This window comes from Eptatretus burgeri, chromosome 14, assembly GCF_056783735.1.
Source record: "Eptatretus burgeri isolate ZD-2024b chromosome 14, Ebu_testis_v1, whole genome shotgun sequence".
NCBI lineage: Eukaryota > Metazoa > Chordata > Myxini > Myxiniformes > Myxinidae > Eptatretus > Eptatretus burgeri.
The window spans coordinates 66,108,898-66,122,183 of record NC_140974.1 but is presented as its reverse complement, the minus strand read 5'-3'; the positions used below and the strand labels follow the sequence as shown (position 1 = coordinate 66,122,183).

Below are 13,286 nucleotides of genomic sequence, written 5' to 3'. Positions count from 1 at the left end.
AACGGCACAAATTGGACCGGACCAAAACAAGCCGAGCTCGAACGGCACAAATTGGACTAAACCAAAACAAGCCGAGCTTGAACGGCACAAATTGGAACGGACCAAAACAAGCCAAGCTTGAACGGCACAAATTGGACCGGACCAAAACAAGCCGAGCTCGAACGGCACAAATTGGACTTAACCAAAACAAGCCGAGCTTGAACGGCACAAGTTGGAACGGACCAAAACAAGCCGAGCTTGAACGGCACAAATTGGACCAGACCAAAACAAGCCGAGCTTGAACGGCACAAATTGGACCAGACCAAAACAAGCCGAGCTTGAACGGCACAAATTGGACCAGACCAAAACAAGCCGAGCTTGAACGGCACAAATTGGACCGGACCAAAACAAGCCGAGCTTGAACGGCACAAATTGGACCAGACCAAAACAAGCCGAGCTTGAACGGCACAAATTGGACCGGACCAAAACAAGCCGAGCTCGAACGGCACAAATTGGACCGGACCAAAACAAGCCGAGCTCGAACGGCACAAGTTGGAACGGACCAAAACAAGCCGAGCTCGAACGGCACAAATTGGACCGGACCAAAACAAGCCGAGCTCGAACGGCACAAATTGGACCGGACCAAAACAAGCCGAGCTCGAACGGCACAAATTGGACCGGACCAAAACAAGCCGAGCTCGAACGGCACAAATTGGACCAGACCAAAACAAGCCGAGCTTGAACGGCACAAATTGGACCAGACCAAAACAAGCCGAGCTTGAACGGCACAAATTGGACCGGACCAAAACAAGCCGAGCTCGAACGGCACAAATTGGACCGGACCAAAACAAGCCGAGCTCGAACGGCACAAGTTGGAACGGACCAAAACAAGCCGAGCTCGAACGGCACAAATTGGACCGGACCAAAACAAGCCGAGCTCGAACGGCACAAATTGGACCGGACCAAAACAAGCCGAGCTCGAACGGCACAAATTGGACCGGACCAAAACAAGCCGAGCTCGAACGGCACAAATTGGACTGAACCAAAACAAGCCGAGCTTGAACGGCACAAATTGGAACGGACCAAAACAAGCCAAGCTTGAACGGCACAAATTGGACCGGACCAAAACAAGCCGAGCTCGAACGGCACAAATTGGACTTAACCAAAACAAGCCGAGCTTGAACGGCACAAATTGGAACGGACCAAAACAAGCCGAGCTCGAACGGCACAAATTGGACCGGACCAAAACAAGCCGAGCTCGAACGGCACAAATTGGACCGGACCAAAACAAGCCGAGCTCGAACGGCACAAATTGGACTGGACCAAAACAAGCCGAGCTTAAACGGCACAAATTGGACCGGACCAAAACAAGCCGAGCTTGAACGGCACAAATTGGCCCGGACCAAAACAAGGCGAACTTGAATGGCACAAATTGGACCGGACCAAAACAAGCCGAGCTTGAACGGCACAAATTGGACCGAACCAAAACAAGCCGAGCTCGAATGGCACAAATTGGACCGGACCAAAACAAGCCGAGCTTGAACGGCACAAATTGGACCCGACCAAAACAAGCCGAGCTTGAATGGCACAAATTGGACCCGACCAAAACAAGCCGGGCTCGAACGGCACAAATTGGACCGGACCAAAACAAGCCGAGCTCGAACGGCACAAATTGGACCGGACCAAAACAAGCCGAGCTTGAACGGCACAAATTGGACCGGACCAAAACAAGCCGAGCTTGAACGGCACAAATTGGACCGAACCAAAACAAGCCGAGCTCGAACGGCACAAATTGGACCGGACCAAAACAAGCCGAGCTTGAATGGCACAAATTGGACCGGACCAAAACAAGCCGAGCTCGAACGGCACAAATTGGACCGGACCAAAACAAGCCGAGCTTGAACGGCTCAAATTGGACTGAACCAAAACAAGCCGAGCTTGAACGGCACAAATTGGCCCGGACCAAAACAAGGCGAACTTGAATGGCACAAATTGGACCGGACCAAAACAAGCCGAGCTTGAACGGCACAAATTGGACCGAACCAAAACAAGCCGAGCTCGAATGGCACAAATTGGACCGGACCAAAACAAGCCGAGCTTGAACGGCACAAATTGGACCGGACCAAAACAAGCCGAGCTTGAATGGCACAAATTGGACCCGACCAAAACAAGCCGGGCTCGAACGGCACAAATTGGACCGGACCAAAACAAGCCGAGCTCGAACGGCACAAATTGGACCGGACCAAAACAAGCCGAGCTCGAACGGCACAAATTGGACCGGACCAAAACAAGCCGAGCTTGAACGGCACAAATTGGACCGGACCAAAACAAGCCGAGCTTGAACGGCACAAATTGGACCGGACCAAAACAAGCCGAGCTTGAACGGCACAAATTGGACCGAACCAAAACAAGCCGAGCTCGAACGGCACAAATTGGACCGGACCAAAACAAGCCGAGCTTGAATGGCACAAATTGGACTGGACCAAAACAAGCCGAGCTCGAACGGCACAAATTGGACCGGACCAAAACAAGCCGAGCTTGAACGGCTCAAATTGGACTGAACCAAAACAAGCCAAGGTTGAGCAGCACAAATTGTTTTGATTCCAGCAATTAAACCTCAGTGGTGTAATTAAATGCTTAGATTGTCTGTTTGAGTCTGTGAGGCTGGTGGTTTGATCATTGGCCAAGTTGTACCAAAGACTCTTAAAATGGTATGTGCTGCTTCCTTGCTGGAAACTCTGCATTCAAAAGGATGGAGCATAGATAAACAACCATATATTGGCCACCATAGCACAGAGATAATGGCCCTAATGGCCTCTTCCACTGAATTTCCTTTTAAGGGAACTCATATTATAATGTTTTCATTTTTTTTGTCTGTAATCCTATTGATTCGCAATTGGTCACAGACTTTGACACCAATACAATTTTGTTTTTTAATTATAGACCCGATGCATCAAAAAGCTCCATATATCGAACAAAGTTTCAAATGGAGCACCCCACCGCCATTGGAGCATTTAAATTGCATCAGATGTGGCAATAAATGTGAATTGGTGCTCCCAGCTTACCAGCTCGATGACAGAAGATGCTATTTGTATTTTTGCTACGCTCATCTCCACACCATTTAGAATCCCATACAGGCATAGGCAACTTGCTAGTACTTTATGAAAATGCTTTCTGCCATATTCCCATGGACATATTCAAAACCGAGGCATCACCAATGAGTAAATATCCATTTTCATTGTCTTGCTTCCACAGGGTTCAGGGATTGTGCCTGAAAGCATCGCATGCCTTATTACGAATCCTTTGCAACGAGGACAATGAAAGGGAAATCAACCATTTTAAACAAAAATATTGGCAGCCGTTCAATCTGGCAATCTCAACAAGTCATCTTTATGCTTATAGGTTAACTTTTGGTAATTTTGCAGCTTTATGACATCACAATTCAGGTGGTAAAACTTGTATGCACTCCACAAATGTCCCAGCTTCATTATATCCTCATCTCCCATTGGCAATTGAAGGATAATATGATGATCATGCTTGATATATAATGGTAATGTGTCAACAGTCTCTTCCTAATCCTTAACTAACACGAACCTAACTTTTTCTCGACTGCCTCCCACCACCCTCCATCACATTTACACAATGTAAACTCCTCATGGGAAACATACAAGGCTCGTGGTACCAAATACTATGGACTGGTCGTCGTCGGCCACTCCCTGGGCGCAGGCACAGCTGCCATCTTGTCTTTCTTTCTCCGCCCAAACTATCCTGACATTTCCTGCTTTGCATATTCCCCACCTGGTGGATTGCTAAGGTGAAGACATAGAATCTATCATTCTTTGTAGCTTCATAGTGCCCTTGCAACTCTTCATACCCTTGACACTCTTATTCCCCCTTTCGATTCCCCCCCTCCCACTCCTTCCTCCCACTTCCCCCTTTCTTTTCCTCCCTGCCTCATTTCCCCTGTTTCCTTACTTATCCTCTCTCATATCGATCTCCATTGTCTCACTCTGCTGCTCATTTTCTCTTATCTTGCTTTTATCCCCTTTCAGTCCTCTCACTTCTTTTTCAATCTCCTTATCTCACTGTCTTCTCATTTCTCTGGATCCCAAGTCCCCTCCCCCTTTCTCCCCTCCTCCACCCACCCCCCCATCCGCTTCCACACTTCCAGTTAACATGTTTCTGCATATATGCTTCAATTGATACACAAAAGCCACGGGATTATAAACACCATGTTTCTGCAGTGAGGATGCCATGGAAAAGTCAAAGGAGTTTGTGACATCAGTCGTTTTGGGAAAGGATGTCGTGCCAAGGTAAAGATGTTTGCATTTCATTTGCTAAACTCTCTTCCGATTAACAAGGATCCCTAAGGTCTTGAGTTATAAAGGGGTTTTTGGTCAGCACAAATGATGATTCTTATTCTTTCCTGCAGGATTGGACTTCCACAGCTTGAAGGTTTCCGTAGACAACTATTGGAAGTTTTGCAGAAATCAGACAAGCCCAAGGTGCGGGATTGATTCTCACTACTCCATGGATCCACTTAGTTATTCGACCCGAACATCGTGTTTACCCCTCCACTCATCATATAGCCTAACTTCTGTCATTTAACTGTCTTGTACTCAACATGCCTGCTATTCCATAAATCCTTTAATACATCCTCATTACTTCGTTTTATAAACATGTCCATTGATCTAATCTAATGTCCATTCTAAGTTTCAGAGCATCAGCGCTGCTGAAGTGCTCATTAGGCAGAGAATGCACTGGGTGGTTTTCCATTGCCTTTCCCAACAGTCATCTGGCCAGGAATTTGGCCAGGTTGCCACGGAGATAATCGACCTCCTGCTCTGATGGGCTGCATTAGCATACTCTATGACACGACAATACGTTAAGAAAGCCTTTGTTTTGTTTCAATGTGATGCTATATACTATAGCTCAGGCATGATGCATCTCGTCACAACATATGTTGTCTATTTCTTATTTACATACACAAGAAGATGTGGGGTCCAATCTGAAAAGCCCCAAGTGTGAAACACCTGTATTTAAAGTATTTATTTATTCCTGATACGTGAAACACTCTGCAACCCTTGCCTGCAGAAAAGACTTATTTTGGTTTTGTTTTTTGTTTTTACAACGCTGGCCACATTTTCCATCCAATCAGCATGTATCTGTTTAAAAAATTATCCATGGGAAGGCGCTCCCATGTTGAAAGTTTTGCGTCAATCGCTTAAACGGTTGCAGAGAAAATTAATTGAAAAGCGAATAAAGGTGAAAAAGTGAGGGCCTCGGCCGACGTTCCACAACCTGGTCAATGATGGTTGTGGACGCCTATTACTAGTTCAATAGTCTAACCAATGTAAATTTCGCCACCTTGAGGTGGTGTGTGAGAGGCCACTTCCTGGTGGTTTGTTGGTGAGAATAACTAAAATTCTTGGGCAGGGCAAAATCTTTTTTTCTGATAGTTTGGCTCCTATGGTTAAGAAAACAAATCGTGTAATAGTTGGGATGATTTGCTGGCATCCCAGTTCTCACGAGTTTTAAGTTTATGTTTTTGATTTCATGGTGGATAATGAAATGCATTAATGATAAGCAGTGCACATTGATGATGCAGGCTTGATGGGTCGATTGGCTTCTTCCTGTGTCTTCGGCTTCCTCTTCATTTTGATGAGGTGAAGAGCTCGGCTCGAGTTGATATTTCTCGGTGCAGTCGAGATCATCTAATATGAGACTTGGTTGGTCATGACGATCGCCCACTCTTTTCCTCTCCTTCTTGCTCCCTGTGGTGCAGTGGCGAATAATAGCTGGAGGAACTCGTTGCTTTCCAAAAACGGAGCTTCTTAGTGAGGCGGAATTGAGCGAGCTTGTGGCAGGACGATTGGGAGCTTCGCCCAGCGAGCTGTCTATTGCCCTCTCTACCAGCATTCCCCTCTATCCACCGGGGAACATCATCCACGTCTTGCACACGCACCCGAAGGACATGTGGTCTGACTCTCTGTGTTGTCTTTTATTTGACTGCACCCATTCCTTTACGTGTCCTATGTACTTCCATTTAGTCTTAACCCTTCCTGTATACTGTGGTTTACCCACCTACATTCTACGAGGCCAGTTCAAGGTCGACCTGCACTTTATTTTCTACACAAAGGACAAAATGTTTTCTGAAAATGTTAAAACTTTCTTTATTTCTCAACATATTCCCCAGCAACACAAAAACTTTTGTCCCATTAGTGTGGAAATGTTTTGATGCAAGTTTCGTAGAAGGCTTTGGGATGGGTACGCAGCTACGTTAGAACATTTAATTGGCTTTTGTCTATCACCACCAAACCTTTTACTAAAGTACTAACTCTTCCACGAGTCTCGACAATATCCAAACAAAAAAAAAAACAACCTGATGCCACCTCATAGTTTAATTGTCCCAAAGAGGTGAAAGTCACAGGGTATAGATCTGAGCTCTAAAGTGTTATGTTTAGACCCTTCCACCCAATCTGTACAAGTGTTGCAGTTATGACATCTGCTGTGCGATGTCTTCTGCAACAATGCAACTCCACCAGAGAGCATTCTTCGCAGCCGCCTGCAAATTGCATTACGGACATCGTTGCTGTAATATCAGGCGTTTATTATCGACATGGATAGGGCGTCAAGAAAATCGACGATCGGTCATTGGCAGGCCCAAAACGTGGTGACAAACACTTCTTGCAGATGTCGAAGTTCTGAACTTCTTGGATTATGGGGAGCTGCTCTGGGAATACTCAATGCTTGACCGCTTGCTTTCTGGTGGGTAGTAGTGAACTCACGATTGATCACATTACAATTTTCCTTCAGAAAGTCATCCCCCTCCCCCCCTTCTCTCTCCAGTAACGTTACAGAAGTTCTTTCACACGGAAAACCTTTTGATCAAAGGAATTGTTTTTCAGCATCTACCTTAGACTCACTTTTTAGAATTTTAGATGCCTGCGGATGATGGTCACCACACTTCTGATACCAATTCCGACTTCTGACATGCGGCCGTTTCTCAGAGTCGATTGTTCAACTCTTCGGGTTACTGTATATTGGCAGGAGTTGTAGCAATTGCTGGAACATGTTCAGGTGGAAGAACATTGACTGAGGTGTTAGCGCATTCAAACATACTTCTTGAGAGAGCGTCATCACCAAACTGTTTCACGAGTCTTCTGTGAATTTCAGTTTGTTTCACTAAAAACTTGATCACACATCGCTGTTCCACAGCACATGACGCACTACTTGCACTTGCCACCATCTTGGCTCTATCCACAATGAATTGTGTGGCAGAATCGTGCCCACTTGCTGATCTAGGGTTGGTTGCCACTACTGAGGGGATAGAGGGCAGCAGGGGAGAGGAAGGGGGATTTCAGATTTTAAAAATACAAAGTCGAGGCTTTTGGGAGAGCTAGAGAGGGAAGTCTCTGGTGTTGGCTTAATGGTTAGGGTGGCGGGCTTTGGCTCCAAGGGTCCTGAGTTCAACTCCAGCTCAGCTGTTGAATTAATACCAGGTGGGGTTAACTCGGCCTGTCATCCTTCTGAGGTCGGCAAAATGAGTGCCAGCATGCTGGTATACTGTGTCCGAGTGGCAACCCATCCAGGATTGTGCCCAATAGCCAAGGAGACTACATAAGCAGCACCAATGCTCTGCACAGAGTATGATCCCAATCTCCTCCTCTCCTCCGAGAGAGGGAAGTCGAGAATTAAAAGTGCAGGTAGACCATGAACCACCCTCATACATGGCTCCCCCCAAATCCCCCAACTATTTTCCTAAAGCAGGACATATTGGCTTTGTTGTTCACTTTTTCTGTCACTCACCCCATCCCACACCTCCAATAAAATGAGCTAATTCATGCAAAACAATAAACATCCAATTAATATTGTTATATTACATAAACTATTGATTGAACGATTCCACTGAGCATGGTTGGTTGAAATTCCTCATTTAAGACTAAGGACCCAGGGTTGGGGGTGATCATTGGTTGAGAAACGTAGGGCATTCCTTGGCAAAATGTTCATCACAATCGATCGATGGAGTTTGATTAATTCAAGTTAAGCCATAACCACACTCGTATTTTAATTAATACTTGGTCCATTCTCATCCTGAATGTTCTATCAATGTCAATGTTTTATGTTGGGGGTGGGAGGGTTCCTGTTTTACAATCAGCTTCTTTGCCAAAATGAAGAGATGGTCACCATAATATGAGGACGGTCAAGGACATTAGAGGGATAGATTTTGATTGGTGTGCATGGTCTGATATTTCGATTTGTGATTGTCATTGCAATTTATTTTATCGTAGTTGTTGGAGACAGAAGGACCCCACGTACACAGCGATATGGGCGGATAACCGCAGCCTAGCCAAGGTTGTGATCTCTCCTGCAATGCTGCACGAACACTTGGCACACGTGGTCATGGAGGGTCTGCACAAGGTGGTGTAGTTCATCAATCATTGACCTGATCACTTTATCCAATGATTGCTCTAAAATATGTCGAAGCCTGTGAAAGTATTGGATTTTTTTAATCTATTATTCATTTGTTTAATTTGGTAGGTTTAACAAAAATGTTCCTTTAACTATTCTGCCTGCATGTGCAGGTGTTGGAAAATTACAACAAAGGACGCACAGCCTTGCTGGGGGCTGCCAAGGTGATGGCAAGTCCCACAGAGGTTGACCTGCACCCTGGACTTACTCTCGAGTTGGAACGCACAAACCCACCCGGAGACTGCAGGTATTGGAATAGAGACTAGCTCAGTGATCAAGTGCCATATTGATTAAATGACTGAGTGAGTGAGCAGAAGAGACTTGAGTGGTGTGGAGAGGAAGTGGATGGACGTGCAAGATGCTTTTCTTCACATGACGCTGCTCAGTCATGCAGGATTTCTTATTGTTATACTGTATTGAGTTGTTCCTCAACATGGTTACTCTTCATCGCTCACCAACTTCCCCAGCCACAGCACCAAGCCCAGTGACTCCAATTGGGAGGTGTTGGACCCGTCAGAGAGTGACCCACTTGGTCCTGTCGCAGCTACCCCCATCAGCCCTGCACAACGTGCCCCTCTAGCCACTGCAGAAAGTCTCTCTGACTCTGACTCCGTGGCTTCATTTGACTCCCGCCGCTCCTCTGGCCTGCGCAGTGTTCGAGGTTCTCCGAGTCTCCAGGCACTTACAGAAGAAGACGAGTCTGGCTTTACACTCTCACCTCATCCATTGGCGTTCCCACCAGCCTTCCCATTACCAGGCTCAGACATTCCCGAAGAAAGCGAACGTTCAGCATCATCACAAGGGGAACGCACAGCCACAGAGGGGGGCGGCACATTTACCCCAGTACCTCTTCATCATCCTGTTGCCTCTCCTGTGCATGGCTCCTCTCCCTCTGATGCTGTGGCTCGTTTTGCACGGTTTTTGGACTCGGTCTTCGAGCACCAGACCTCGGTTGTGAATTCATACCAGCTCGCATTCGATGATGAACATGATGGAGATTATGTCATTCGAGGTATCCAGCAAGCTCCAAAGAACGAGACCTCACCTAATGGATCGGCGGACGGCATTACATCCTCAGGAGTGTCTGCTTCACGTTCTGGTCCTCTCACCTCATCTGGCGACGCTGATACAGCCAGCCCCGTATTTCTAACTAGTAACGAGCTCCTTGTCATCACCTCTTCTCCAGGCCATACGTCACCCTGCCAAACCAACCAAACCAAGCCCAGTCTGTCGTCGCCTTGTTCTCAGGCTCCTCCTGTCCCTCGTGATTATCTGAGCCCTCTGTCCTTACCAAGCCACCAGGATGGAGAACTAGAACCGGTTGACTGCTATGTTTCATCAGTCTGATTGATTTTTAAAATTATTTTCCTTATTGACCAGTCGCTCTGCCCTCTCTCTCATAGCCTGGCTAATGCCCTTCCTTTGCTGCATCACAGCACTTTGGAATGTTGGCATAAAACACCAAATGACTTGACGACTGACTGGGCCACAAAAATGTATTAACTTAAGCATCATCTGAGCCACTGAGTAAATGAATGACGCTGTTATTTTTAAATGTGAAGCATCAACTGATCCGGTTACCAAGGGACTTCAACTGCGGCTTCGATTACAGTTGGGCGGCACGGCAGGCCGACGAAACATGGCTTGGATCGCAAGGCAAAGGAAACCGACGGACCGAGGTTGAAATCCAGCCTGACATGTTCGGTCTCTTCAGCCACACTGCAATCGGGCTGCTTGAGGCTGTCTCCTCCATCCCCCTCCGCCCAAACAATCACGTGGTCACTGACCAATCGGAAGTGGGCTTTCATTGTTTTTTGTTTTTTTTAATGGAGCCCGGCATTGAGAACTCGTGATTGGCAGGAAGCTTTGAGCTTGATGCATTCCCTCTCCAAAACTGCCGATCCAGTGAGGGAGAAACTTTTGTTTTACTTTGTTGGATATTGTTTTTAATGTCGAGGAGTTATTGCATCGTTACACGAGTTTACATTACCTTTTGCCTGTGCAATAAGGGTTGGTTTAGAGCTTTGAGTGTAAGTTTTCGACTTGATTTAGTTTGTTTCGAGAGAAAGGGGGCCACCGCTTGAGTTTCGAATAACTTGGGAGATTTATTAAAACGTAATAAGATGTGATGCTTAGCTTAAATAGTCCTTTAAAAAGAAAACTTTATCCATTAAAATGTTTTTGGTTAATGATAAAGTCGAGACATGTAGTACAAAAGTTTACATCACCATGAAAGTTGGGTCAAGTTGGTTCTTTTGAAGAACATGTTGCTTCAATGGTTTATACTATTTTTATTTTTGTCCAGGATATTTTTTTTAATTTTTTTTTTTTTTTACCTTTTCATTATTTTTTAAACTCTTCTTTTAGCCAAAGCATTTAAAAATTGGCAGCACTTTCCGAGTGGTTATGGATTTTTGCATGCACGGCATAAAGTCCGAATCGAGGAAATTTGGTTTGGGAGCTCTCAGGCCTTCCTCGAGCTGCCCATCTACACGAAGCTGGATTTCTCAAGAATGTCGACTGGACCAATACGTAACGATACCGCATCGTAGCATCGTACCACGCCGATACCGTTTTGTGTCGTATTCCATCAGGCTGGAGGGAAGATGCTTCGTGCTGGTGTTTTTGCATGCGGGATTTTTATAAATGCGTCGATTGTTGCAGCATGCGCTTTTCTTTGTGAGATCGCGAAGAATTACCGATATCCAAAGGCTGTGCAGAGTTGTCGTGAAACTGGAGGTTCACTTTTAACAGTGGCATGCAAGAGATCATAGTCTTTGATCAATACAGCTCTCGTTGGCCTCAATGATTCCTTATGCTCAGATGACCAGTTATATTTTGCTCTACTCCTCATTTTTATTTATTTCCCTTGTCCCTCATGCTTGACACTCTTTCCTTCGCTCTCTCTTTCTATCTTTACCTCCCCATGAGTGATCGACATTGCAGAGGTTAAAATTGCCTGTAGCATTTAGGTACTGTGTTAAATTCATTTGCGCAGGTGTATATACAGTTTTGTTAACTACCTAATGAATTTTATTTTCAAGGTGTGTCCATATGCCAGGCACGCACACCCACTTGATGGCAGGTAAAGGACGAGTACCAATATCCAATGGCACTGAGAAACCAAGAGCAAGTCGGTGAAGAGTAAGTAGTCTGAAGAGTTAAGGTTTTTCACATATTCTCATGTGCCATGGATGATACTCTCCAGGCCAGAAGTTTTGCTGATTCCACTTTATAAGAATGATGATGGCACTTAATGTGATATAACTAATTACCATGATCTGTCATTTCAGAATATTGAGTAGTCCTTGCTTGGGTAATACATGTCTGGCCTACTCTTATATGCTGAATCAAAACTTATGAAGTTCAATCAGGGACATTGCTGCTTTGATAAAGCCAAACGTTTCTGCAGGACGTCCAGATTTCCTTCAATGACAAAATTCAGGCCAGCTGATCACACAACCAACCTCATCTCTGGATGGTTATTCTTATGGACACCAGATGAAATGCTAAACATATACTGTTTTGCATTAGCAGCTGTCCAGAGTCAGATGAGATGCCCAAGTGACATAGGCTTCTTACTTGTTCAAGGAGTTGCGTCGGAAGGTGACCAAAAGGCAGTACGGCACTTTCTCACATTTTCCGACGATGCAAGTCGGCTCCTTCCTCGTTTGCACTCAGCTAACACAAGGCTGGGTGATCCTCGTGTATGTTTACTAATGGTGACAGACTTCTGAACTTTAGATGTGCGTCTGCAACATTGATGGAAGACAAGTTTCAGGGCACTTTCGGTGACTTTTAAGCTGCCACTTAAAGGTATAGCAACATTATATGAAGTATCACACGTCGACCTGCACCTGCTGTTAAGGATAATTCGGCTTAATCCTCTCCACTGAAGAGAAATGTTCGACAGAGTCGAGATCTCCCACCCAGGCAGTATGTTCTCAGCCTACAATGGTCTTCATGGATAGATCTTCTCAATTTGGAGTAAGGTGTCTCATGAACTCAGCAGTCTGAAACCTACCTGTCAAATTGGATCAAAATAATCGACTATAGTATAACTGCGTGTGTCACTGTTATTGTAGATGGTATCTGGCTGCATGTGGAACCATCACCGATATAACCATGGTGTGATCAGATGAAAACAGATGCTGCTTTTCCTCTCTTACAATCAACTTGTCTTTATTTTGATTGGTACTTTAATGGAGATTCACAAGATAAACAGTCAACCGAATGAGAGCAATAAAACGGTCTGTCGAACACTGCAATGATTTGGTTTTTATTATTTATACTATTTTAAGATTATGGGAATTAGTTCTTGGGTCAGTGTGGATTACAGGCTTGTTCCACCGGTACACCGTGTATACTTGAATATATAACGTGTATAGGAACCACCGCTAAAGATAAGCAGTTTTAGAAACATTTTTTTTTTCTTTTCAATTTTGTCCAGCTGCTGCTGCATTCTTTTTTTCCTCTGATGATGCTTAAGTTGATGTTTTCAGTAAGATTCGTGCGTTTGTGACCTTTGGATTGTGATGTGATGTACATGGCTGAATTTCCTCTCTCTCTCTGCAAAGTCTTCATCAATAAAAACATCTTTTGCAATGTTTTCTTGTTTCCTTTTATGTTGTTGTGCTTGTGGCTCCTGGGGAGTAAAAGAGTACATCTGTAGTATAACAATAGTTCTGTCCAAGTATCTGTTTTGTTCCCATTGTGTGCTGCCTTTTTGGCTGCTGGTTGTGTCATTGGTTAGGGGGGCAGCTATGCTGGTGATGCAGTGCCCATATTACCAGCATACTGGTGCCCATTTCACTGACCTTGGAAGGATGACAGGC

At 45.2% G+C, this 13,286-nt stretch overlaps 1 protein-coding gene across 5 annotated transcripts in view; it reads left to right on the top strand.

Annotated features, from left to right (window-relative positions):
• The window catches only part of DAGLA (diacylglycerol lipase alpha), a 54,830-nt gene extending 41,770 nt beyond the window's left edge, over positions 1 to 13,060 (top strand). For all 5 annotated transcript variants that reach the window (XM_085855324.1, XM_085855320.1, XM_085855323.1 and 2 more), the window contains 7 exons: positions 3,651 to 3,793; positions 4,224 to 4,292; positions 4,412 to 4,484; positions 5,765 to 5,958; positions 8,271 to 8,400; positions 8,565 to 8,698; positions 8,919 to 13,060. In XM_085855324.1, the coding sequence (XP_085711450.1) occupies positions 3,651 to 3,793; positions 4,224 to 4,292; positions 4,412 to 4,484; positions 5,765 to 5,958; positions 8,271 to 8,400; positions 8,565 to 8,698; positions 8,919 to 9,798 (1,623 nt within the window). In that variant the 3' untranslated portion in view covers positions 9,799 to 13,060. The remainder of the gene's footprint in view (positions 1 to 3,650; positions 3,794 to 4,223; positions 4,293 to 4,411; positions 4,485 to 5,764; positions 5,959 to 8,270; positions 8,401 to 8,564; positions 8,699 to 8,918) is intronic.
• Positions 13,061 to 13,286: the final 226 nt, after the last annotated feature.